The 27,692-nt window shown below is 48.5% G+C and overlaps 1 protein-coding gene across 2 annotated transcripts in view; it reads left to right on the forward strand.

Moving 5' to 3' along the window:
- The first annotated feature begins 338 nt into the window (after positions 1-338).
- LOC135182243 (monocarboxylate transporter 2-like) overlaps positions 339-27,692 on the forward strand; it is a 40,919-nt gene continuing 13,565 nt past the window's right edge. The window contains exon 1 of one of the 2 annotated variants that reach the window (XM_064156074.1): positions 339-555. In XM_064156074.1, the coding sequence (XP_064012144.1) occupies positions 339-555 (217 nt within the window). Of the gene's footprint in view, positions 556-9,967; positions 10,185-27,692 lie in introns of those variants that run through there. The other variant, XM_064156073.1, reaches the window with a different exon arrangement.

Raw genomic sequence — 27,692 nt, forward strand, 5'->3', positions numbered from 1 at the left:
GGAAACGGAGCAGTTAACTTCAGCTCTGAATGAGCTGCGGCCCTGAACACAGGAGCTGGGGGCTGCCTGGAGGGTGTATTCAAAATACAAGTGGAAGGGCTCGACAGGGTTATAGGAGAGGGAAGGGTGATCTTGGCTATGTTAAACTGAACAATGAAACTGTTAGTAGCCAGCAAAAGACCAAGGCTTCAAGAGCTGGGCACTCCACCATACCTCTAACTGCTGTTTTCTACTGCGCTTTGAATGGACATTGTTTGATCAATACTCTGTAAAACACACTTATGCTTTGCTCTGCAGGACACTGGGAAGGGCTTTATGCTCTGAAATCTGCATTGACCATGTCTCCTCCAGCCTCTTCAGACCTGGGCTATGTACCCCCTGATGGTGGATGGGGGTGGGCAGTGGTGTTTGGAGCCTCCATCTCAGTTGGATTTGCATACACATTTCCTAAGGCTTTCACGGTCTACTTTAAAGAGCTCCAGAGTGTGTACAGCATCTCCTACAGCCAGATTGCCTGGATAACATCCATCATGGCTGCTACCACCTATGGAGGAGGTAAGTGAAGCAAGACTCCAGTTTTCTTTGGGAAAAAAAAGAGCTCTGATCTCTGCAGCAAGGGGGGAGGGGAGACTATGCCTTTGAGAAAGTTCTTGGAAAGCTCTACCTGCAAGCTCCTGTCCCTGTTTTCTGAAGATGCACGTTGGCAGAGCACAGTAAAGCAGCACTGCTGAGCACTGCCCTGACCACACGTGTGGCGTCATCAATAACACCACTTGTCTTTCATCAGCAGTCTCGCCTGTGTGGGCAGCGGCTTAGCCAGGCTGGAGCTGAGTCTTGGGCAGTTATTTTGGTGTGTTTAGCATCACGTATTTTGTTTATAGCCTTGGATTTCTTTGTTGGGAAAACAAAAAGTAATTTTTGCACCCATGATTGTAGGGGAACTCAAACCCTGAAGTTGTGCTGATGAGCAGGCATGGCACACTTGCATGTAAATCTTGAGGTGGTATATAAATATGGTTTTAAATATTCCCTGATTCTGCTCCTAAAAGCTTGCTGCAAGTCATTTTTACAGGTTTAGCACTCTCTCTGCAGAATCTTTCTGAAAGGACAAATATGTTGGTTGCTTGCTTCGAGGTAAAATATCTGCTGAGTACTTGCATCCCAGCTGCAGAAGTTGCTGTGGTGCAGAGGTTGTGGGTAGATATTGCTTCCTCATAAGGGAACCGCCAAGTGCCTGTTCTTGGAGGCATGTTTGCCCCAGATGCTGATGCCACGAATCAGTCTGCCACTTTCATCTGAGGAGCTGGTGTGTATCTTGCTGTTAATGGTTAGTAGAGGACCATCTTGCTTTTAGGTTGCTGGTGCCTGTGAGACGTGGCTGTTGAAGATTGTTGCTGGGCTCTTAGCAGAATCAGGGAGGTTCTTAGCCTGTTTTGCAACAGTGAAATGCAAAAGGATTAACAGTTAAGAACATGAGGATAGCCACATGGACTCGCATCTACCTCAGCATCTATTCTTTCTGAAACAAAGATCAGTGACACAGAAAGACTATTACAAACAAGCCATAGGTGGAGGGATCTTCCCACTATCCCCTTGCCTTCAGGACAGTGCAGTTTGGAGGCTTCCTGGGTCACACACTGCAAATGGCAGGGTACGCCCCAGTTACAAATGTATGCACGCTCATCTCCAGCACTTCAGCAACTGGTTTTTCTTGGCAATAACAAAAGAGCCGTTCTGTCATCTGATATGGGATGGATTAAGGTGAAAGGAGAACATTTGTGTAAGGCTCACCTGGCACTTGGAACCGTGATACACGTCATTCTGCCAGCTCTGAGTGTTGCCTGTGATGTTGTGGGCAGCCTGTGTCTTTTGCTCTTTTGACAGCTCATGCCTAGTGTCACTGAGTATTGAGTGATTCCCAAGGTGAATGTGTGCCTTGGAAAACTGGCAGAGGAACAAGTCACTTCTTACTGGTTGAAATGCAGCCTTTGACAAGGGGGTCTGAAGCCTCCTGCTGCCACCAAGCCAGCAGCTGGTCTCAGCCCTTTCCGAATCGAGGCAGGTACCAATGTCATTAATCCACCTGGGCTGACTGGCATGCTCAGGGTTTGGGATCTACATAACAAGAGAGGTGTGAGATGAGTTCCCTGCTTTCAGAGAGAGCCTTTTCAGGTCTGGCTGGAGTTGCTCAGGCAGGCAGAGATGAGGCTTCCTCAGATGCTTCAGGCTCTGCAGTCTCTGTCACAGGTGGGCAGAAAGATGCACTTCCCGGGTTATCAAATCAGCAGCTCTACTGAGCATCTATTTTGCCTTGAAACAATGACTGTGTATCGTTTGGCATGTTGGGAGCTGAGAAGGACTAACAGTCTGAGCAAGAGATAGAAGACAGATTCAGGCTGTGAGGACTGTTAGAGGGCTCATTTCCTCAGGGGTGTCTGAAACACAGCACTAAACGTTAGACATGTCTCAGTCTGGGATTTCTGGCCTCGCATTTTCCACTTTCCCTGAGCTAGGGCACTGTAGTGGGTTGGGAACTTCCCCTCCCCCAAGTGAGATTTACCAGACCAGCTCAGAAGGCTTGGAAGTAAGCCAAAGCTCTATGCACAGTAAAGCTACATTTACCAGCATATATACATGATTTATTTAGAGGTATGTACAATCTAGAAATAATGCCCCTCCCCAGGCAAACCAAAGAAGCCCAGAAGGCAGCCAGTGCCACCCTCTCTCTCTCCCAGGCAGAAACAACCAGCGAGGCTTACTTGTTACCTGTTAGCCAAGCTTAGTGGAAGAGGTGAGCAGAGCAAAGAGATCCAGCGCTAGAAGTAAAGAGGGACAAACCCTTTGTACTTCAGCTTTGTGTGCCTTTTAGCAAACCAAACAGTGATGTAGAATTTATCAGCATTTTCTTTTTACAGTGATCTAATTTTTCTTATTAAAGTATTCCAGTGAGCCTGAAACCAGCATAGGCACTTGGCACTTGGCTGAAGATGCAGAGGGAGGCTGTGGCAAGGGAACTGCTGTCAGTGATCTCGATGGGGGAGAAGCAGCTGGTAAAGCATGAACCTTGTGGTTTTCATCTTTCATCTTCCCACTTTTAAATACAGACTTCTATGAAATGTTACTGCTGCAGAGTTGTGGTTCTAACCTACAGCCACCTGGGCAAGTGCCAGCCTTTTCCAGGTGCAACAACTAGCAACAAGAGGGTGTCAGTGTAAGCAGGAGAGTACAAGATCCCCTGTCTGGGGATCTGTCCAATAGTGTCTTATCTATTGCTCTTCACTTCACTTAGGGCTTTTTAATCGCTCTGGCATCTGGGTTCATAAATAAACATACAAATATTGAAACAGAAGTCTTTGGAAGAATCTCTGTGTAATGAATCCAGACCCATCTAGAATTCAGGATAATCAATTATCTCCTCTGTTCTTGCAAATGATAAATAATTCTAAGCGTTTCCCTGTCATGTTCTCATCTTTCAGTTGTTGTTTGCAGTAAATGGTGCTGACATCTCCATAGATCTGAGAGCAGCAGCATGATAATAGTAATAGAGGAGGGAATGGTGATAATAATAGATTTAGGAGTCTCATATGAGGGAATAAATATCTTTGAGTGCATAAGTAATTGAATATTCAGTTTGATCTTCCTTTCAGCTACACCAGCACAAGTCTAGAGCAATGCTGCTGCAGCCAGTGAAGCTGCATGCTGTGCTTGAGGAAGGAGGAAAGCACCAGCAAAACCTGACCAGAGTGGTTGAGGGCAGGTGGGGGGTTGCTTCACAGAGGACTTTACCTTTAAACTCCAAATTTAGTTTTACAGCATTCAGAAATGGAGTGTCTTACAAACAGGACCTAGATACTAGGTGCATCTTTGAAGCCTGTCATTTCTGTGGCACTTAGAGGGCTCTTGGGAAGGTCAGTTGGTAAAGCCAGGATTACAACAATCTTGAGCAAAAGTCTCCTCTTTTTGATCTTGTGTGGTAACATGGAAAGGCCATGTTCCTAAAGAACAATCTGTGTAAGACCTTGAAAGTTAATACTGAAGCACTGTGTTTGATCTGCTGGACAGTGGTCAGCCAGAAGGGCAGAGCAATAGAGCAGATGCAGGTAAAGGAGCCTGGTTGAGTTCACCTCCAGTTCCGCTGTGCACTGCAGCACCCTGTGCTAAGGGCACAGAGGGCCCATAGCCTCCAGTGAGTCGAAAGTAGCTATTCACACCACCTGAGGCACCGACTGATTTCTTCCCTGGTTTGATTTGGTTTCTTGTTTTCCTGCATTTGAAAGGTAATGAAGGAGCTTGCTGAGTTTCCTCCACCCTATGGAGGAGAGTGGGTTACGTGTGGAGTGGTTGCCGACCTGGTCCTGCTTCCACCTCACTGTCTTGTTGTGTTTAGAAGCCTCACTGGTGACAAGAAGTGTGTGGTGTGAGATGAGATCTTTGATAACTTGGTTCTATTTCACTGAAAAGAGTAAGGAAACTCACAAGAGTATTTCCATTAGAAGCCACAGAAGGGCTGTGGGCTCAGTGGAGGTAAGCCCCAGCCCATGGGCGTGAGCTGCAGTATATGGTGGATACATCCATTAGCCATAAAGTCCTTTTGTGTCTGTGGGCTGTGACCTTGTAGAGATTGGCTAAATTTACATTCAGGGTGAAAAATGTAGTTAAGTAGTGTCATAAGTAAGCAGGACTAAGGTATCTAGCAGGCATCATGTGGAATATGTGCTGGAGTAACCCAAAGCATGGACAAACACTGTCCTTGGAAAAAATTCCAAGGATTTAAGTGCCTGCTGCCTTTTTTAGTACATTACCATCACTTCACATCTGAGTGAAGAGATGCACAGGATCACACAAAGAATTTGTAAGTAGAACTGGGCGTACAAAATGACTCTAAGTTGGCTGAAAGCGGCAGAAGATGCTCTGAGGTGGAGCAAACCACTGTCAGCCATGCAACTAGTGTCTCTGATAGGATCAGCTCCCCTGTGAAAGCATTGGAGATCTGCAGGGCATTGCCTGCGTGACACAGTTTGCATTTACCAGGACATCCCACCCTTGGCAGAGCAAAAGTGTTGGTCCTTGATTTTTTTTTTGTGTATGCTTTTGCTTCAAAATACAAGCAAGTGGGCAAAACAGGGGAGGCAAACTGGAGCAAGGTGGGATCTGGTACCGCTTTTACTCTGACAGTACTTGCATTCTCTGTGTATGCACCTTTGTTCTCTATGTGTGTTTACCTTGAGCAGAAAGGGCATGAACTTGTTATCCCATGGTAGAATTCCACAGCAAGGAAAACAAGGCCTGAGCCTGTGAGTGGAGAGCCATGGGGTGGGCAGGCAGATGTTTCCCTCTGCACACACTCTCCATTTGCTTTGAGTGCAAATGAAAGAGTGACCGCTCTGCTCTGGCTAATGTGTAATTGCACCTTCAACACAAGCTCATGCCCCAGCTGTTTGTTTGCCTGTGCTTGTGTGCTCAGTCTGAAATGCCACCAGGCTCTGCATTCAGCAGTGCTTGGGGAAAGAAAAACCACAGTGCTTGCCCTGATTCATAGTCATCCAGGGCTTGACACAGCCAGGCTTCTGCAATCAAAGTTAATAACTAAATTTGTGATGCATCTTTGAGTACTTCAACCATGTTGTTTTTCCCTTTCTGTGCAGTCATTTTCCAAATATGACAGAGGAAGATCCTACTGGGATTAAAATGTAAATGAGATGAAGATGCAATAGCAGAGGAATAATTTGTTTTAATTCCCCAGTGAAAACATTCTGGTTATTAGATTTAGATTAATTGTAGCCATCTTTTTACCAGCCTTAATGTCTTGGTTTGGGCTGCTGATTAAACTTCTGCAAGAGGAGAGCAGAAGAAGTGATGTCACTGCTTAGTTTATTTTATCATCTCGAGGAAAACAGCAGATTCAGCATCAATGCTTCCTGCACCTGGCTTGTTTGACAGAATGGATACAGGCCTGCAATCATCTAAGACATTTGCTGTTTCTGGAGCAAGTTATTCCACGTTGTATGAACCCCCCCCACCTGCCTGCTCTTAGTACTGGGGTTTAGCAGATAGTAACTTTAACATTTCATAACTTTCTGCTTTGACCTCTCTTTGAACCCCTTGTAAAACATTACTCAGTGGAAAGCAGTGCCATGAGGCTCTGCCAGTGTCCCAGCAGCTCTGAGCAGTGTCAGTGCTAACGTCCTTTGGTTCAGTGTGGTGCCACCCAGCTGCCCAGATGCAGGAGGGACATGTGGGACTGGCTCCTCAGCCCACAGCAAGGATCTCACAGAGCAGCAAAGAGGCTGTTTGAAAATTGAAAGTCCTCCCCAAAATAGCCACAGGGATGTCAAGGATTGCAGGTTGAACACATTTGTCCCAGGTCCCTTGTTTGGAATGTCGCTGGGTGCTGCCTGCATGCATCCTGCTGCTCAGAACCCAGGGAACTGATGGGCAGAGTTGGGTTCCTTTAATTAAAATCTCAGGCATGAAAATATTAGTGGTAAATCCCTGAAGGCTGGTAGCCTTGTGGTTAAACACCGAGGAATGTGTTGTATCAGCTCGGTCATGCTCAGCAGTGAGGAGAGCCTGTCGGGGCCGAGGGAAATCCTGAGCTTGCCAGAAAGGGAACTATTGATCCTTGCATTTCATGATTGCATCTGGTTGGGGTCTGGAGCCAAGAACTTGCTAAATTCAGACCTTTTCTCGGGTATATTGGTATGGATTGATCCCTAGGAAAAAGCCAGAATGTTATTAGGAACATAACTGTGCATGCCTGTTGTTGGAGGCCAGGGATATTGCTCTCTGAAGATGGAGTGCACTGAGGACAGCAACAGTCTCACAACCTGGGCCATGGGGTCCTGCCCTCTGGGTTTGTGGATGATTCCTACTTACAACCTCATTCATTGATTCAGAAGCTCTGTTTTTGACTGGACTGGATTTCACTGCTGGTGCATTTTATGAGCAAGTGCAAAGTGACAATGGAATTGTTTTGAGAGAAGTGCAGGTAGGCTGTGGAAGTGAGGTTCACAGAGAGATGGGTTAAAGTAGTGCAGTTGCTGTATCCAGTGCGGTTTTCATGCAGCAGAGCTAAGTAAGGAGTGATATTTGGGTTGATTTTATTTTTCTTTAATATGGAAGCAATTTCTAAAGCTTTTAATTGACTTTCAAAGACTCAGTAAAGGGAAAAGAGTGTTGGGGGTTATAGAGTTGTAGCTCCTAACTTAGGCTGCAATAAAATGCCTTGCATAGAAGGCTTTGAATAAAATTCTCTCCAAATACCAGAGTGGTCCACTGTGAATAAACAGAAAAGCTTTCCATTCTCAGAGGAGCTCAGGTTGTGGGTTTTTCTTCTTTAGGAGAGGAAAGACCACTCAGCTAGTCACTTCTTTTTGTTACTGACCTTATATTCTTCGCTGTGAAGGTGATGAGGTGCTGGAACGGGTTGCATTGCCCAGAGAAGTTGTGGATGCCCCATTCCTGGAAGTGTTCGAGGACAGGTTGGGTGGAGCTTGGAGAAACTTGGTCTAGTGGAAGATGTCTCTGCCCATGGCAAGGGGAGTGCAACTAGGTCATCTTTAAGGTTTCTTCCAACCCAAGCTATTCTATGACTTTAAATATTGTTCATTGAGCCTTGGGCTTCAACAAATTAAGGATTTTGTTTTAAAAATAATGACTTAAAATATCTCAGGGAACTGTGGGAGAAAGCTTTGCAGAGGCTGGAAAATGGCCCCTTTTGGGCGTAGAAGAAGAGGTTCAGGCTCTGCCTTTTTTCTTGCCCTCATTTCCCACTTTGCCCCTATTCTTTCAACAGCTCTGCAGTGGAGCACTGGGAATACAATAGCAGCCACTTATTTACATGGAGGACTGCGACAGAGAAATGAATCATTTGAAAAGGTATTTTGCAATTTTAATTAATTTTGTTGCTGCTTGCCAGCAAATTAAAAAACCTGCCCTCCAGGAAGCCTCTGCTGCGTGGATGAGCAAGCCGAGCCCAGCCTCGGGGGAGCCTGTGCTCCTGGAATAACGGGGGAGCACTCACGTGGGCAGCTGATGTGAGATCAGCCCAATTCCCCCCAACTTGCTAGAGAGTAATTTTTGACCTAGTGAGCCCAGGTTTTCTACTGTGAGTTCCACCTTCTGCCTTCAGGCTGTCATGCTTTGCTTCTGAGCATCTCTTCAGAGCAGTGATGCAAAGACAAAGACTAATTGTTCTCAGACACCTTTAGAAATCATTTATTTGCCCCTAATATCTCTCAATCAACTATTTTCCTGCTCCACTCTTGAGTCTGACACCAGCTTGTGTGAGTGTTTACCCAGAAGGTGTCATGCAAGTGTTTGCTGCAGAGGACATTATTTAACATGGCATCAAATCTAGTATTTCTGCAGGAGAAAAGTCCCAGTTTCCATCTGGGGTCATTGCTGGGGTTGCACCTGTGTGAGGAGAGGCTGAGGGAGCTGGGGGTGTGCAGCCTGCAGAAGAGGAGGCTCAGGGCAGAGCTCATTGCTCTCTACAACTACCTGAAGGGAGGCTGTAGCCAGGTGGGGTTGAGCTCTTTTGCCAGGCAAGCAGCAACAGAACAAAGAGACACAGCCCCAGGTTGTGCCGGGGAGGTCTAGGCTGGGTGTTAGGAGGAAGTTTTGATGGTTTTAAAGGGAAGGTGTGGTCTGAGCCTTAATACTCAGAGAAGCCAAGTAGGAAGGGAAGCTCTGCTTAGTGGAATTGGGAAGAAAGGGCCACACCTGCAGCACAGGCCACGGAACTGATGAATGGGGAAAATACATTTTCTAGAATGATTCACAAAATCTGCCTCCATCGTAGCCCAATCTTCATAGTTACAAGTGGGGAAAGAAGGTCTTCCTCTCTCGGGAAGCAGAGCTGGATGTGGCAGGCTGCTGACACTCACCTCTTACCTCTATGAATTTCCCCACAACTAGGGCCAGGAGGGCATGTGGCTGAATTCCTCCAAGACCTGTTGGTCTTGAAACCCTCCAGAGCCTATTCCTTAAGCCAGCAAGAGGCAAGGTTGAGCAAAGTGCATGTCTGGTATGAAATCTGTAGCTTTTCAGCAAGAGCAAACATTGCCAGTGTCTTCCCAAATGGAAGTTCACACACACAAAAAGGAATGTACAGTGAGTTGGTGAGCATAAACTGTGGCTGCACAACTGCACGAGTCCCAGTGGCGTCGTGGCACAGGGAGAGGAGGACAGCCTGCAGTGTGGTGAGGAAGAGAGAAGAGCATTCAATGGTTTAATTAAGGCCTGCGGGGTAGCTGGGTGCTGCTGCTATCCCCCCCTCCTCTGCAGCGCCTGGGCTCTTGGGGAGCGAAGGACAAACAAGAGGGAGCTGCAGGGTGGAAGTGAAACGCAGGAAAGCAGGCGAAGCCCGGAGGAGGTTCGGGCTGCGTCCCGTGTCGGGGCCGGGCCGGCCAGGCACGGGGCGGTGCTGGCGGCTCCCCGACCCCGGCTGGTCCTGGAGGCTGCGGGGCGGGGGGGCAGTTGTGCTAGTGGCCGCTCCGGGTCCACGCTCCCGCAGGAGGGTGCCGCCCTGGGGAAGGGTCCCTCGGGCGTTCGGGGATGCTGCTGGGCGCCTCGCAGAGAGGGCCGGGGGTTTGGCCCCGGTCGGAGCCGCCGGGTGTACTTTTACCCACCTCCGGCAGGCATTTCGGCACCTGCCCCCGTAGCGGAGGCAGCGACACGTCCGCCTGCCGCTCTGGCACTGAATGGCAGCGCGGTGCCACTCAGTGACGTCTGGGCACTGGGCGGGACGCTCCGGTCTAGGGGCTGGTAGAGAGCGGGACCGGACGGCAGCTGCGCTGGGACGACTCTTGTCACTGCAAACTGGGGTCTGGGGCAGCAGCACCTCCGGGACTGACCCTGCACCTTTGCACAGTGTTGCTGCAGAGTAGGGAGTCCGAGAGAGCGGTATCTGACTGCGCCTTTGCACTTTGTGTTTCAGGGCTTCCCTGGCTCGCACGGCCCGGCCATGCTACCTCCAGCTAACGCCGGGCGAGCCCCGGGCCCGCCTGACGGTGGATGGGGCTGGGTGGTGGTCTTCGGTGCTTTTGTGTCTATCGGCTTTGCGTACGCCTTCCCCAAAGGCTTAGCCATCTTCTTCAAAGAAATCCAGGATTTCTTTGGCACGTCCTATAGCGAGATCGCCTGGATCTCCTCCATCATGTTGGCCACGACGTATGGTGCAGGTGAGTAACCCCGCACCAGCCCCTGCTGCACGGCGTGCGGGAAGAGCAGAAACGAGCCGGAGACCTCTGCCCCGGGCCAGCCCAGAGGGAAGGCAGCAGTGTCGTTAGCACACAGGCACCGCCAACATGTTTTATTTTCTCATCGCGTTTCCAGCCTCGTTTGGGGAACCAAGTCTCGTGGAGCCGAACGGGGCTCAGGGCAGCTGTTAGAGAGCGGCTGGGGCCGGCTGGGACTTTGAACGAGCCTGGTGCCTTCAGGATTTGTCACTGCGTTGCATTTTTTGACCTCTTTGGGTTTCTTTTGGGCTTGCGAGGGACTCCAAATGCCTTTGAAAATGCAGTCTGTGAGTGAGCAGTTGGGTGCTGACATCTTTATTTCCAGCTGGGCTTGCAGAACCTTTGCTGCTTTCCCAAGGAGAGCTCATTTCACTAACATGGATGTGGAATTATGCAGATGCTTTTTTGACGGGGTGCAATATCCTCTCTGCACAAGAGCCTGAGGTGCTTGGTGTGTCCCGTGGCTGCACCCTCTCCACTGCCAGCTGTGGGATGTGTCAGGGATTTTCTCTGCCACCACAAACAAAATGTGGCCTTAGCCCTGTCACATAGCACGTCCACTTCCCCCAGAGTGGACAACACCAGCTCTGCTGCTTGCGTCCCAGTGGTGAGGGGGCAGACAAGACACTGGTGTCCCCCTGCCTTGCTTTGACACAAGCTGGGCACTCTTCCCAAGAGCCTGTGAGGTGCTAGTGTGGCCCGGACCTGGCATCTTGCTGAGGGTAGCAGTGGTGGTCGTCTGCACCAGAATCTTGCAATTACTTATGAAAGCTTTCTGTGGGCTTTGTCGCTCTGAGAAGAGGCTGGTGTGAAGTGGCTGGGGCTGGGTTTCAGCCAGAGGCAAGCATGGAGCAGAGCAATAAATGAAATAGCTGCTTGTTTATTGTGGTAGCTTATAATTACAGCAAATAAATCACCACAGTCAGTCATTGTCAGTAGCAAAGCAGTGCATATAACTTTGCTTTTTGTTGTTTTAATGATTTTGGTATCACTTTCATGACTCAATGAAAATCTTGGGATGCCTTTGATTAAATCTGCAGTGGGAGACAGACAGGAGCCATGTTCTGTAGTTGCAGAGAACTTAAATATTTATCCTGAATATTAAAGCAGTTCTAAAATATTCTTTATTTTCAAAGTGGGATTTTTTTTCCCTTAGTAATGCACTGTAGTGCAGTTGGTAATGGAACTAAAGACGTTTTGTAAAGATCTGTAGAGCGGAAGTGATGCTTGAATTAGAGCCCATCTTAATCTACTGCACTGCAACCTGCTGCAAAGGCTTGGTCCCACAGACAGTAGATCTGTAAGGACTGAGTTCCTATCTGAGGATGCACTTCAAGGAGAAACTTCCTTTAGGAAGAGAAATCCTTCACTTAAGCCAGTGCCTCTGTCTCCAGCCACCCTCTTGGCCTTCATGATGGAATGCTAAACCCAAGCCCTGGGAAGTGCTGTGGCTTTGGGATAGATTTCCACTGAGGTGTGTTGTTAAATCCAGAGGAAAGCACTTCTGCCTCAGTCCCAGCAACAAAAATAAGCACCATGCCTTTGGTGTGTTCAGCTGCCTTCGGATGAGTGTCTAAGAAGCAGAAGGGTTTGGATGTCACAGAGGTTGCTAATACTTGGTACCAAATGCATGCCAGTGAGTGGAGACTGCTGTAAATGTCATGGCTGTTGTGGAGGCAGGGAATTAACGTGGCTGGCGCAGGAAAATGTATAAAAATAGAATTATTTTATTTTCCTGAAACCTGCCTCCAGAACTATATACAGGAATGAGTTTAATTAGCAGACTCAGTTTGATTGAGAAGATCTTACAAGGATACCAAAGATAAATTTGAGTATTTCAGAAGTCAGGAAATGGAAAGGCTAAGCTGCAAACACAGCTTTCCCAGTTATCAGTCAGGCTGAGCAGAAAGTTATACTGCTCACAGCTGAGCCAGGCTGGCTGAGAGAAAGGGTGGCCCAGATGTGTGTCAGCTCTCTCCCTTTCAAAGGACATCCGAGGCTCCTTAGGCCTATCAGGCCTGCATAAAGGGGGCGCTTATGGTGGGAAGCTGTCCAAAGCAGAGAGAGTTGAGACAGAGCTTGTCCTTCGCAGTGCCAGGGGACTCCTTCTGCAGGAACTATCCAGGCAGGGGAGAACTCTAAGGCGGGAAGCACCCCAATATTTATCCCTTTCCTAGCCCAGAGCCTAGGCGCAAAGAGCACAGCCAATCCCGGCCCGATCCCAGCGCGGGCACTGCGTGGGCACCCTCGTGCCACAAGGGCTCCTTGCTCCCCCCCTGCACACCCCCAGGTCCGGGGGGGAAACAGGTTTTTCATGCCTTTCCTCTCCCATTCAAACCACGGAGGGAGAGGAATTTTGGGGTATCCAGGGCTCCAGGACAATGGCCTGGTGCTATAATTAGGACCTGACTTGTTGTGCAGGCTGTGGTTGAGGTGTTGGCATGAGCTGAGTTGAGTCTGCTGTTACGCACACCATGCTGCATCTAGCCACCTTCAGAAAATGAAGGTGCTAGCCAGAGCAGAGTATTATGGGGCTTGAAGTTCAGGCTGTAACATGGGAGGTGTGCTGTTCCAGTTGCTGCTTTGGGGTTCTGGCTTTTTTGGGTGTTGTCTCTTCCTCTAGGATGGTGGCCAGACAGAGAGGAATGGGGGAGTAGTCTTGTGGCTTGGGCTTTTGGCTTGCCTGCTTCTGCTTGCAGCTGCTTTGTGCTGTGCTTTTTCTGCCCATAAGCTAAGAGAATTACATGTTTTGTACTATGATTAGCTGATTTTGCTTGTTAAGCTCTATTCTTACTTCACCTTTTTTTAGGTCTCAATCTCAAAGTTGTGTGTATTACGTTTCCCTCACTCCCGTGTTGGGAAAACACAGAGGTTAACCCACTGGTTTGGTTGCACCTGCTTTGTTCTGAATTGAACCATTTCAGGTGTTAGTATTAGGTGAGTGTACTAAATGTGTCCCATGGGGACCAGAGACCTGCTGTCTCTGATGGCTGGCTACCAAACACATTTCTCTCTGTCTTCCCAGTAGCTTGGGGCATCACACAGCTCAGGCCTTCTTCCTGGGCAAACACTGTTTTTTTCATTGCATTCGCTCTTGGGTAGTTGTTAGCTGGGGCTGGAGGCTCCATGGTGATGCTCTTATGATTTCAACCACTGTCATCCACGGTGAAGCAGTGGCAAACCCTGCCCTGATATGGGGTGGGGTGGACCTTGTTGGAAGGTCTCCAAAGGTCATGTCCCTTCTGCAGCTGGCCAGGTGCTGAAGCAATCCTGTTGCCTGTCCCATACTGCTGCAGTAAATACACCAAGGTAGTTAGTTACTCTGGTATGCAGGACTATGGACAAGCAAGGAACACGCTCTGCAGATTAAATCCTGTGCTTGCCAGCCCCTGAGTTTCTCATGTGTCTGCACAAGATGGTAGGGGTTGAGCCTCTTGGTGCACAGGTTGTGGCCAGGCAGCTGGCGCTGGAGCAATTGGAGCACTGCTCTGATGCCCTCTGTCTTTGCTTGCAAACTTTCCAGCCCACTTTGTTATCTTTCTCTTCAAGTGTTGAAGCCAGTGCTGTGTAGCTGGGATGTGGCAGTGACCTGGTATCCCAATTAGCTGAGCGTCTCCTGCCTTTTTGCAAGGGACTTTACCCTCCCTGTGGCTATTGTATGGTAATATGGGGGATGATACAGCTGGGCACACTTAGTCTTAATTGCAGGCAATTGTACCTTTGTACCTTCCCACCCACCTTGCAATTGCTCAGGGTTATGTCCATTTAACAGTCCTCCTCTCCTCTGTTCTTCAATGAGATTTATGCTTGTTTGATCATCCCTCACTCTACAGCAATGCAAGCTGCGACGCTGAGTTGCTCAGTGGCTGCTAACAGGGCTGTGGTGGGAGTCTGCAGAACATAGAGCAGATGAAACACACGTGCCCAAGAGCCTATTTAACACATCTAATTTGATTGACTGGGCATTTAATGCCAGAGTGAGTTTGACTTATGAACGACTTCGATCATTTGGAAATTGTCGTTAATGGAACGAGGCGCTGGCTCCCACGAGCTGCCACAGCCTCGTCTGCTCTGCTGCCCAGTGGAGCTGTTAGGATGCTTGAGAGCAAAGCTTGATTTGCTTTGCTGAAAAACTAGACAGTGTCATAGAATCAGTCAGGGTTGGAAGGCACCATGAGGATCATGTAGTTCCAGCCCCCCTGCCATGGGCAAGGACATCCTACTCTAGATCAGCCTGCCCAGAGCCTCATCCAGCCTGGCCTTAAACACCTCCAGGGGTGGGGCCTCAACCACCTCCCTGGGCAACCTGTTCCAGCCTCTCACCACTCTCATGCTCAATAACTTTCTCCTCACCTCCAGTCTGAATCTCCCCACCTCCAGCTTTGCTCCATTCCCCCCAGCCCTGTCACTCCCTGATATCCTGAAAAGTCCCTCCCCAGCTTTTTTGTAGGTCACCTTCAGATACTGAAAGGCCACAAGAAGGTGACCTGAGAGCCTCCTCTTCTCCAGACTGCACAGCCCCAACTCTTCCAGTCTGTGCTCACAGCAGAGCTGTTCCAGCCCTCTGAGCATTCCAGTGGCCCTTCTCTGGACACACTCCAGCATCTCCACGTCCTTCTTGTAATGGGGGCTCCAGAACTGGACACAGTACTCCAGGTGGGGTCTCAGAAGAGTGGAGTAGAGTGGGAGAATCACCTCCATCATCCTGCTGGCCACACTTCTGCTGCAGCCCAGGCTCTGGCTGGCCCTCCGGGCTGCAAGTGCACACTGCAACTGCAGTTTAATGCTGGATTCTTGCTAATCTTTTCTGAAAAAAGGACATTCTCATATGCCAAAGAGTGCAGTGGGTTGGAGTGAGCCTCTAGAGGTCATCTAGTCCAACTCTTCTGCTGTAAGCCGGGTCAGCCCTAGCTAGATCAAGTTGCTCAAGAGCCCCATTGAGCCTGAGCTCGATGTCTCCAGGGATGAGGCCTCTACCACCTCCCTAGGCAATGTGCTCCAGTGCTCCACCATCTTCATAGTAAAGAACTATGCTTTCAACATAGTCCTGAGTGACTAGTAGGATTACTAAACCACGGAATCATTGCCACAGCTTGTCCATGCCTTTGCTTCCTTGCCCAGTGGCAGCAAGTGGCCATGATTTTGGAAGGTGGCCACGCAGATCAAAAGCTTTCCTCAAGAGCACACAAAGTCTGCTGTTTGCACAGCTGGCACCAGGGAAGGGCTGCAGCATTGATGTCCCTGGTATTTGTCCATATCTCCAGGCGGTGCTGTGGCTCTTGGGGCCAGGTTTCAGGGCAGCTAGGCTGACATCCAAGCATGGAGATGCTCCCCATGAAGACTGACCTGGCTGGCCAGCTTGGCTTCCTCCATCCCTGGGAATTTGGCACCTTGGCAGAGTGCAGAGGGTCCGATGCTCTCACTGACAGCAGCTTTGATTTTCAAGCACCCTCAGGAAACAATCCCTTGTGTCCTTGGCATGCTCGTTGGCGTGGACACTCATTCCGAAGCTGTGCTGCTCCCTGTGTAGCAGAGCTTATGTTTGCATCTGGTAAATAGTGCAAATGAAGAGTGTGTTCTGAAAATGCACCTGTGAACTAACCCAAACCTCCCCTGGAGCAGCTCTGTTGGCTTTGACAGCATGGATGAAGATTTAGGGTGATCACCTGAGGCTCTGTCTTGTAGCACCAGAGCAGTGCTGTGTTCTTCACACTAAGGCTGAAAAATCAGCAGCTGGCACTGTTTCTGTCCTTTGCTTTTTGCTTAATTCCCCATGGAAGCAGTTTTACACCAGCCGAGGCTCTGGCAATATATATTGCAGAAGTTTTAATGTCTCTTATCCCCCAGTTTCTTAATCTGAACTAGGTTGCAGAAAACAATTCTGTCACTGTAATACAAGTAGTAAAACAGATTAGTGTGCAGTAAAGTGGATAGCCTAGACTTTATGATAGGGTACTTGTAGTTCTTGCTGGTGCTCACGTTTAGCAATTCCATGTTTCCAGTTGCAGAGGGCCAGCTGGGAGGTTGGTGAGTGAGTGGCACAAAGGAACATTGCTTTTCTCTGAGCAAATCCTGCAGGGTGAAACCCTATCAGTCTGATGAAAAAATATTTCTGTTTTGCAATATTTCTCTTCTTTTCTCTTTCCCTTTCCTTTTCCCTTTCCCTTTCCCTTTCCCTTTCCCTTTCCCTTTCCCTTTCCCTTTCCCTTTCCCTTTCCCTTCCTTTCATCATAGGCAAAGACCTCATTCCTTACTCCAAAATGAGAACAGTATTATGGAGCAGAGACTGCTGTTTGTAAAGAAAAGGAGCCAGGATCTGTCCACAAGGGAACAGGAGAGATGCTGCCACCCTTTCTTCAGGAGCTCAGCTGGCAGGCGTCAGGCTCTGGGGGTGCTGAGGACACGCCAGTAATGTCCACATGTGCAGCATCACAGGACAGCTGCTGTGCACCCTTGGCAGGATTGCTTTTTGCAGGCTGCTTCCTTGGACTTTGCTGCGCCAACACAAGACTGAGGCTCCCAAGGTCTTGCCTCATGTACAGGGATGACTTTTGCTCAGGAAAGCAATCTTAAATAGTCTAATTGCAACCACCAAAGCCTTTGACCTTCACATCCCTGGCCTGGGCTGTGTGCCTGTGTTGTGCTCACAGTACCAAACTGTGCTGCCCTTCTCCTATTTTTAAGGGTGACACATTTTGAGCTAGGCCACATATGGGTCCCCAGAGATGGCCATTACCCAGGGAAAGCAAGAGGCAGCTGAAATCCTGGGGAAGAAAAGATAAGCAATATTAATTTGCCTGTGATTTAGTTGCCCTATTAAGCATTGAGGGTAGCAGCCAAACATTCTAAAAATACGAAATACTGATGGCACTAATTTAATAGCAGTAATGTTCTTGTAGCTGTTACAGTCTCCTCTGGGGCTACAGGAGAGGTAAGGATTGTGGGAAGGAGTAATGTCTTTTATTATGGCCAACTGCTAGAGCTTGAACGATGAGCTGTGCCAGAAGAGAGAGAATAATTCCATACCGAGACTGGTGTCTCCGTTTTCAGTTCAGTTTGTGTGTGTGTGGTAACTGTGTGGCCAAAATGCTCCTTTTGTTGAAATGAGACAACAGAAGTCATTTGAGTGGAACAGACACGCAGAGTCACTTCAGCAGCTAAGCCTGAATAGCTGGGGCTAGAGCAGGAGACATCTGACCTTTGCTTTTCCTCCTCATTTCAAAGATTGTCACTCTTTCACTCTTTCTTTTGCAGCTGCTGAGCAGTTGAGCCTGGTGTGCTTGCATGCAGTTTGCAGATGTAACCACGTGCTGCTTCTCTTGCCTTTCGATGTGCAAAAAGCTAAGCTGCCTCAGGACCCTAAGTGGTTTTATCTGGTATGGTGTGCAGTGGTCTCAGTCGTGCTGTATGCTGCTGTAGTACTCCCCCCTAAGCCTCCAGGGTGCTGTTCTTGCACATCCAAATTTCTGTTCAAACTGGAGAATCACCTTCTGTCTGTTTTGCAAAGGCAGTGGCTGAGAGCTGTTTGCTGCAAACAGAGGGAGAGTGAGAGCATTTCTGAAGTAAAAGCTTTATCCTGAAGCCAAACAGTCTCTGTTACTCTTGTTACTTATTGATTCATAGTTTGGATGAAATGTCTGAAGATTTAATTCTGGAGGCGCTCCACAACTGAGCTTTTCTCCAAAGAAACCTTCTCCCAGAGCTTGTAACTGCTCAATAGAGCATCTGCTAAGGCAGCAAGGAAGAGATTGGGAAGTTGAAGGTCGACCATTGACCTTGAACATTTAATGCAAAATTTTATAGCTGTATTTTATTACAGTGCTAGCATGATAAATTGCAGTGACAGGTTTAGAAAGCACCTTACAACATGCGGCAGCATAAAGCTATATTAATAATGAGTTCGATTCTGCAGTTTTTAACTTAATCAAAACTGCCAAATTCTCTTCTCACCTGGTTCAAGCTTCATCAAAACCTTCTTTGCTTCCAGATGACCTCACCCAGGACTCTTTACTCATCCCAAGTGTTATGAGGTACATCACTAAAAGAGGAAACCGAGGCATGGGGAGGGAGCTATAGGTGTTTTTCAAGGACAAGCAGCAAGTGGGTGACAGAGGCTAGGCCAGGCCTCAGAAGGTGCAAGCTCTCTGCAAGCCAGCTTTGGCTCCAATGTTGCCTGATGGGACCAGAAGTGCTAGGGCAGGACTTGCCCTGATGGGTGGAGACTTTACCTGCTAACAGCTCGGCTACAGGGGTGCTTGGTAAATCTGAGGGGCAGGGGTGCTTGGTGAAACTGAGGGGCAGGGGTGCTTGGTGAAGCTGAGGGGCAGGGGTGCTTGGTGAAGCTGAGGGGCAGGGGTGCTTGGTGAAACTGAGGGGCAGGGGTGCTTGGTAAATCTGAGGGGCAGGGGTGCTTGGAAAATCTGAGGGGCAGGGGTGCTTGGTAAATCTGAGGGGCAGGGGTGCTTGGTAAATCTGAGGGGCAGGGGTGCTTGGTGAAACTGAGGGGCAGGGGTGCTTGGTAAATCTGAGGGGCAGGGGTGCTTGGTGAAACTGAGGGGCAGGGGTGCTTGGTAAAAGCCAGCATTTTGCAGCTGGCTCTCTTCTGTGTGGAGTCCCAGCTGGCTGGACCTGGTCCTTGCTGCAGGAGGAAAGGTGTTCACAAGAGAGGAGAGCAGATCACTTTTGTGGAGCTCCCTGCAGAGCTGTTGTCCAGTTTATAATGGAATTCTGGAATGGTTTGTGTTGGAATGGAACTTAATGATCATCTAGTTCCAACCCCCCTGCCATGGGCAGAGACACCTTCCAGTAGATCAGGTTGCTCAAAGCCAGTGTGGCCTCTAAGGAACAGTCTCTCCAAGGCACAAGTGCTCACATGCTGTTGCTGCTGTCTTCATTCCCTGATGCTGAGCAATGAGCTGCCACAGCATGTGCTGGGCCTTTTTCTTGCTCTTTCAGAAACCCAGAGCCCCAAGCCTGTGAATTCCTACATGAGTGGCTTCACTCTTAAAAAGCAAAGAGGTTGCCCTTGTATGCCATGCTTGGGTGGCTGTTCTAAGGGAAGCCCATCATTTTCTCTAATACGGGCTTAACAGAGAAACAAAAGTGTGAGTACCTGAGCACAGTTTGCATTCAGAGATGCTCAGCCCATACTGATGCAGTGCAGATCTGTGGTGTGCAACCAGCTGCTCACTGGGGTCTCCAGAAAATCCAGCACCTGTGTCCTCTGTGTCCTGTGCTGTGTCTGACCACTCTGTGAGATGCCTCAGTTACCTGAGGATGTCCAAAATGGCATGAACACCTCCTCATCAGCCCTTAGTGCTGACCGAGGGCTACAAGAGGAGTGAGGAGGGGAGGACAGGTGGTATTTGCAGTAATGCACCATGCATCTCCCTACTTAGGTGTTTACTGCCTTGGCTCAACTAAAGTTCTGAGGTAGGCTGTTTGCTAGGGTTTTCCCAGGTGTATGCTTTTCCACCTGGATATTCTGTGTAGGCTGATACAAAAGAAATCTCTCTGCTTATCCACGGTAGGTATCCAGCATCCTGCCACCGTGGCCAAAGCCCAGGCATGTTTACCCTACATACCTGTGTCTCGGCTACCCCATGCTGGACTTCATCCTTTCACTTATAATCATCAGCTCTTTGAGCCTCAGCAAGAGCCCATTAGCCTCCCTTTGTCATTAGAACAGGAAGTCTTCTCAGCCTGGGGTGATCTCCAGGGTAGCAGCACAGTTATGACTGTGGGTTTTGTTAAGAAAGCCAGATGAGGAATGATTTGATTTCTGTAATGGATGGCACTGCAGGTTGGTATACTTCTCCTGACTCTCAGAGAGCACTCAAGCCCTGCAAGGTCACCACACATGTGCTGATATTTTTTATTTTTTTAAATAGCCCTGCTCTACTTAAGAGCAATAATGGCACTGTAGGTTTGGGTGAAATATTTCTGTGTTCGTGGACTTGGTCACAAAGCTTTATCATTTTGCCCTTCATTGGAGCTAGCAAGGCCACCAGGCAGCAGTAATAGAGATGTGATAGACTTAATAAACCCCAAGATTAATAAGAACTGGGAAGAAGAAAGCAAAGAATTTTGACTGGGAGGTGGTTAATGCTTTGTGAGCAGGTGTTAAGTCCAGGAATAAGTTATAATCCACTCCCACAAGTTAAGTTCAAACATGTGAAAGCTTCTTCCTTGGTCAATGCAGTACAAGTTCTGTGTGCTGCTGTAGGATGGAGTGCAGAGCGTTGATGTCAACTTGCCTTGCAGCATTGCAGCTTTTCTGCCCCTGGATGGTTTTCCAGTGTGATTGGTCTCTTGGTCAATTTATGCAGGGCTTCCAGGAGATGGACAAAGCCCTTTGAAGAGCAAGCCCAGGCAGGGGCCGATTTGCTTGTAGAGCAGTGTGTTAGGGCTGCTAACAAAGGGCTCCTGGTCTCAGAGAGCAGATGTTTCAGCCATGTAGGGAACTTAGGTTCTGCAGTTGGGCTTCAAATGACAGAAGAGATGAAAGTGTGTGGTCCTGCCAAGCAAAAGGTTAGCTGAAAGAATCTTAGGAAAGGAATTAAAAAAACCTCGAAGTCATGACCTTCTGAAGGTCAGCAGCTGTGATCTGCTGCGTGGGCAAGATCCAAACCAGCAGCCTGGGGAAACCGCTGAGCTCAGGCAGCTGCATGCTCAGCACCTGCAACGCCATCCTCTCGCAGGAGCAGTTATTTAATTGCCTAAATATGAAGTGACATGAAGGACCTTGGCTCCAGCCCCAGGTTTGGAGCCGCTGGCCTGCGGCTCCTCTGTGTGCTGCAGGAGCAATGTGTGTCAGCTGTGCACTCTGGAAACTGAAACGCCACAGCCTTGATCAGGTGAGATCGCTGGGCAGGGAGGAGGATGCTTTGTCCTTGTGAAGCTTGGGCCTCCTCTGCCTTGTTTAACTTCAGCATGCTGCTGTGGCAAATGCACCCTTTTCTGGTGAGGGGGTCAGTGTCTCCAGCTTCCCGAGGATGTGGCTGGTGGGTGCAGGGGAGAGAGAGCTGCCACAGTTTGGCTTCATTTACACCCATCTGCCTTCTCAGCCAAGTGTGGTGCCAGTTCTGCCCAGGAGATGGAGCAGCCACAGAGCCTGGATTGATGACCAGATGAGATGAGTGCAGACAGTCTCTCCCGTGCTTGGTTTATGCTTCTCATGGGGACTGTGCTGAAACTGTAGCCATTGCCCACTTGATGTAGAGATCATTTTCCTCACCTACAAAGAGGAACAAGTGGAGCTACTGTTGACTGGGTGGTTATGGGAGCTGCTATTGCCTGTGCTGGACTCCAGCCTGCTTGTGTAAAGATGATTATTTGCAGTGTAAGGTAATACTAGCAGAAGGCATAAGGGCAGTTTAGGGCTGGACAGGTCTTTGAAAGCTGCCCTTTGGGGTCTGGTAGTGGGATATTTGATACCATGGCTGTCACCTGGAGCATTTGCTTGCTGTTGCTTACCCCCCTGCACTGACGCTCATGACTATCCTGTCTCCAGCAGCGCTGCTTGAGGAAGTACCAGTTGTGTGCAGGCTCCTCAATCATTGTATGTGCAAAATAAACCATCTGAGCCAAGCAGCTGAGTCTAATAATACACTGTGCTATTGCTACGTACCAGCAGTTCTTTGGTGATCTCAGGTAGGCACATGCAAGGCTTAGTTGCCATGGGTCAGCTGGTGAGCAGCAGTTTTCCAGGCCCTGGTGACAAACATTCAAGAGCATGAACTATCCAGATGCTGAACCTTGGATTTCTTTTCAAGGAAGGCAAAAGACCAAAAGTCTGCAGGTTTTTATCCTCCCTTCCCTTTTCCCTTGCCTTTGTGACTGTGCCCTGTGTTCTCTCAGGCCACTTCCCTTTTGGGGCATATATCATTAGTGGGTGCTGATTGCTGCTGCTGCTGCTCCTCCCTGCCTCAGGTGGTCGGTGGATTCTGTCAGCCTGTTAATAACATGGGGGCACTTGCTTTCATTTGTGGGGTAATGAGGAGGTTGCTCTGCTACAACGGGCTGGGACCCTGGTGGATAAATTACGAGGCCAGCGGCAGTGTTGTTATTCCACCAAGGGAATGAGATTATTACTGAGGAAATTGCAGGCCTGCTCATGTTGTTGTTTTACTACTAGTGTAATAATAGACTTTGTTTTATTAGTATAAATGATTTCCTTCTCTTTCCTCCCAGCTGAGTACGCTCCTCCTTATGTCCCCAGTGACTCCACACAGTCAATGCTAGTCATGTTGTGCTGAGTTCCTCACTACTATCTGTGTTTTCTCAGCAGTTTGGAAAGTATTAACTATCCAGGCAGGTTTGTTGGTGCTGACCAATGTCCCTGTGCAGTAACAGCTCTTCAGAGACATTTGCCACTGCAGAAAAGTGGGAAAAGCTGAGCTGCATGTTGCAGTCCTGGTGATGGGGGCACTGCTGGTCCAAATCTGCCAGCGCTGGGGCCCGTGCAGTGGATCGTTTTAAAGGGCTGCTATTTAGTCATCTGAATGGCCATCAAGTGCTTTCTCCAGCAGACACAGGACATTTGCAGTGGCTCTGTGCCACTTTACACTCTCAGAAGGTCAGTCCTGTGAAAGCTGGAAAAAGCCCACGTTGCATGGAGGCCTCTAGGTTGTGGGGTCAGTCTTTCAGACTCTCAGCTGCTTTTCTGAGAGCCCTGCACAGAAGTATTCAGCAGAAATTCATCCAAACCAGAGTCCACCAAAAAAGAAGGAAACTGTTTCTGTCAGTATTAGGTCAGGTTAAAAAAAAAATGACAAGCCAAAGGTTACAAATGAGGGACGGGTTTTTATGGTCAGAAGTATGGGAGAGAAGAATGTTTTAGTCCTTGTTAAAAACACATTGGGATTTTGTACCAATGCTGGAAGTTTTGCAGCTCATGAAACATTCATGAGGCTTGCTGAGGAAAACAGGCAATTCAGGTGTCTTTGTTTTTTTTTGAGCACTGTCATACTTGCAAGAGTTTAAGCCAGCCTGGATTGATATTTCTAGTTAAATGCCAACTCTATGCTGTGATCCTCTCTGGATCATAGTTCAATGGCTCAAAAAGAATAAATTACAAGATGGCCTGGCTTTGTGCTGGAGAAGAGAGGAGAGGCCAGAGTATTTTTTTATGGTTTTCCAACCTCCTCTTCAGGGCCCTTTTCACTTCTGCAAACACAAAACTCAAGGTGAAAAGTAGTTGGACAAGCTAACAAATGAGTCAGGGTTGGCTGTATTTCCCACCGGCGAGCTGCTGTGTTTTGCTTGCCACCAGGATCAGCTTCTTTGACATGGCCTTTCATGTACCAGCTGACAACGAAGGGAAACCTGCCACAGGTATGAGAAAAGAGAGGCTTTGTACAGGACAGGCACTAAACCAGCATGATTTATATGGGCTGAGGATAGTGCTTTTCATTACAGCAGTCTTCCAGGAGTGCTGTGATCCCAACTGCATCTTTAGGGGATATTTGGTGCAAACTGCAGCCTTGTTCTTCTAAGGTTTTGGGATGAAAAGACAGGAAAAAATTTACTTCCAATTGTCTCATTTGAAGGTCGGCAGTGCCATGGCAGTGGGGGTGTGGGGACAGTGCTGGTTAGGGGACACTAACCCTGGTTGCTTCAGTCCCTGAGAAGCCATACATCAGGACCACACTCAGCAGCTGGGGTATTTTTCTCCTTGCTATGACTTTTTAGGGACTTAGCTGCTTCTGCAAAGTCAATGCAGGCAAATGGCAATTTTCTGAGAGTTTTGCCAGCTGTTTCTCTTGCCCTTTCCTCACCTGACTTTGTAAATTAAGAAGCAAAAATCAAGCCAATTCCTGCTAGCTTCTCCCACTGCTGGCTCACAGGGGAGAATAATGATTTTGTTTGGAGACAGGGAGCCTGTGGTTCCTGCACGTTTGACCAGGCAGGTATTAGCAAGTGAAGGTGCCTTGGGATGTAAGCTGCACACGTTGCTCCCAGAAATGGTTTCTGTGTGGTAACACACAGCCTCTTTATTCTCTTCATGCCGGCTGAATAACTGGTAGGTGACAGGTCCTGCTTGTCAGTTCCGCCACGTTTCCAGGGGCTGTCAAACTTTTACTTTTTGCAGTAGCTGCTAGCAATGCAGTAATTGTGTTTCCCGTTCCCCACAGCTGCACTGCTGGCTTTGTTGCTCCCTCTCCTTAATTTCTCTGCCCTGATGTGAGCTATTTGATGTTCTCTGAAGCTCCTCACCGCATTGTTGCTGAGGTTATCTAGTGCTTGATGGCCGATCAGCCCCCTGTGAGAAATACACTATGGGTGGCATGTGGCAGAGCAGGGCAGCAGAGGTGCACTGAGATCTGCTGGGTGTGATGCTGATGGCTGAAGGCGTTTGGGCAGGGCGAAGGTGTGCACGGCTGTGCTCCGTGTGCCTGCCCGGCCTGGCAGGGTTTGCATGCTGGCTGCGCACAGCTGTGTGACACATTGCGTGCACCGCTTGCTGCTGGGAGATGGGACAGCTTTTGAAAGCCTGCTCCCTGAAAGCCTATGCACCTATTTGTAGCTCAGGATGACTTAAGTGGAAGTAATTCTGGGGATGTGATTTTGTACTTGCTTCAGTGCATTTCAAAGGTCTGCTCAGGACTGTTATAAAACTATAAGCAGCAGCTCAGGGAAGTTTAGTTTCTTGACTGAATCCCTGAGTTGGATCCTCTGGTGTTGTGCTAGTTTGCAGCTAGCTAGAATGTTTTGGTGAGAAGAATTAGATCACAGGCTGTGAAAGAGAAACAATGGTGATGTCTGCTTCACTCATAGGCTTGCTGAGATGTATAAGAGCAAGAATCCAAACATTTGGGCACAGCCTGGCATTTGGGCACAGCCTGGGCTTTGAACTGCATTTCTCTTTAACCTCACCTTCTGTACCTTCTGTCTCTCTGATTAATCCACTTGCTTCCTAATCCCCCTAGCCAAACCCCCATTCTTCCTGGGGGCACAAGGCAACATTTGAAGTAAGGTAGAGGGGTGGGAGAAGGTGGAAGGGCAGTTGAGAGCCCCTCCTGGGGACTCAGGTTTCTGGGAGGGGAGTTGTGTTTCTGTATTACATTTTATTCTGTCTATAACTGTCTATACTGTAACTATCTGCTTGTATATTGTGCTAAGCTGCAAATAGAAGCTTCATTCAATTTCCAGAGCTGGCTGAGTCTAGTCTGGGTGATTTCAAAGTGTGTGGAGGGGAGGACGGGTAACACCCGAACCATCACAGGTGTCCTGTAAAGCCCAGGTCCAGCTGATGTGTTCTCTGCAGGTTGAGTACTCATCGTGACATTTCCTGTGCATTGTTCAGTATCTGTAAAGGTTGTTCAGTATCTATAAAGATTGTTCAGTATCCAGATGCTGTGCTCCTGTTTTCTCCTCTTAACTGGTTGCACTCAGTACCACAGAGATCTCCAACTCTCAGTCCTGTGTAGATGATGCTGGTCAGGGAGATCAAGTGCTGTCACTCAGGCTCACAGGGTCTGGACTTAGGGTTTCAGGGCTGTGAAGGCTTATGCTGCTTCTGAAGTTGGTTGCAGCTCCCTGTGAGCTCAGCATAGCCCAGGAAGATAATGCCTTTGAGACCAGAGGTCACCTACCTTGGCTGGCCATGTGGGACTGATTATCCCCTTGTAAAACTGATGATTCTGGTTACAGCAGGTAAAGGCTGCCTTGCTGAGGGTCACACAGACCTGCTGTAAAGCATTGCTGAGAGATCACACAGGACAAGAAGATGAGAATAGGGAGCAATTGTGGTCTCGTGGCCTAACAAGCGATGACTGGGAAGTTGGGTTACAGTTGAGGACGCTAATGGTTCGTGGAGGCTGTCCCAGGATGCTCTCATTTGTGAAGCCAGTGGTTGGAATATGAACTTTTGCTTTCTTCTGCTACAGCCTCCACTTTGGAGTGTCTTTGTTACCAGGAAGGAGAGCAGAATGTGTCCCACCTTCAGCTCCTTCCAGTTTATCATCTGCTGTCATGGTACCAATCTGTTAGCTGCAAATCTTCCTTCAAGAATGCAGTGTAGATCTCCACCTGTTGGTGAAGGATACCACACAGATTCCACATGATTCAGTGTGAATCCCACTGGAGACCTTTGGCATTTGTTCTGACTCCATTTATATAGTCTTGAGCATAGAGCACACACCTGCACGTTAGTGTAATCTAGGCAAGCACAACCCAGTCTTTTGCATACGTCACACCTTGTTCTTCTCATTAACCAGGTGTCCACTATCTCTTCTCTCCTGTGGGAGGTGTCCTGAAGCTGTGGTGTGGGAGCCAAGGCCCAATGGTCACAGACTGGCTGTTATTATTCCTTTTCACAGTGCATTCTCACAATAATCCATCCACACTGATGCGTGGAGCTTATACCAACAGCTTATAGGCTGGAGTGAGAGGGACACAGATCCACATTTCCCTTCTTCCCAGGCAGATGCTGCAAGAGTGAGATAAATGTGAGCGTTTTTGTTTTACTTCTCATAGCAGAGGCTTCTCTCCTCAGAGGCTACCCGAAGTCAGGATAGAAGAGAGACCTTAGCAGGATTCTCGTTGGCTTTAATTGCTCTGCTCCATGGTAGGACATCCTGTTGTTGTAGGGCCAGCGTGAGAGCCCTCTTCCAGCAGGAGAAGGTAACTGAAACTACATTTTCTTAGTTGAGTAATTAGATTGATTCAGGAGAAACGCAGACAAGTGGAAAATTGCAAAGTGGAGGAGTTGTGAGCCCTCGGGCTGCAGATAAATATGGTGGCGCCTTTCTGAGGAGCGCTGGCTCGATCGATTGAATTACAGGACACGTGGAAGCCAGCTCAAGCATGATACAAATCCAAGCCCTGACCAGTGGAAACTCAGTGAGAAAGGGCTCCCTTTCCTGCTGTGCTGATCTGACACAGCTCTCTCTTTCCCCAGAACTTCTCACTGAATTCTGTAGCGCTCTGTGCGGCAGCAGGATTCATGTGTGTGAATCCCATTACGGTATTAGGAAAGGAAAAGTCTCCACATAATTATACACTCACAGAAGTTTTAATTGAATGGTGCAGTCGATGGGACCTGCTTACAGATCACTCAGTTACAGAGAGGCTGTTAAGACTCTGCTTGTGTGTATTTAATTTCTGAGTGTTCTGACCTTAGACCTCTAGTGGAAAATACTTTACATCCCTACATTAAGCCAGTCATACCTACTGGTTTTCACTCATGCACACTAGAACAGCTGAGAACTTGTTTGGATGTTGTCAGCCAGGCTGAGGGGAGATTGGGTTTTGGGCCTGACTTCTGTGCCCAAGCGTGCGATGGTTTGCAGGGTCCGGTAGGAGCTCTGGTATGATTTCTGTCTAGGACTATTTAAGCAAAGGTAAACATCTACCAAATAACACTATGGTGAGGTAGATCCCACTGCCAAGCTCTTCAGAGATGCCTGTAAGCTTTAAACACCCATTTCCAGCAGTCTGTATGTGGAT

Source organism: Pogoniulus pusillus, chromosome 16 (genome assembly GCF_015220805.1).
Source record: "Pogoniulus pusillus isolate bPogPus1 chromosome 16, bPogPus1.pri, whole genome shotgun sequence".
Taxonomy (NCBI): domain Eukaryota; kingdom Metazoa; phylum Chordata; class Aves; order Piciformes; family Lybiidae; genus Pogoniulus; species Pogoniulus pusillus.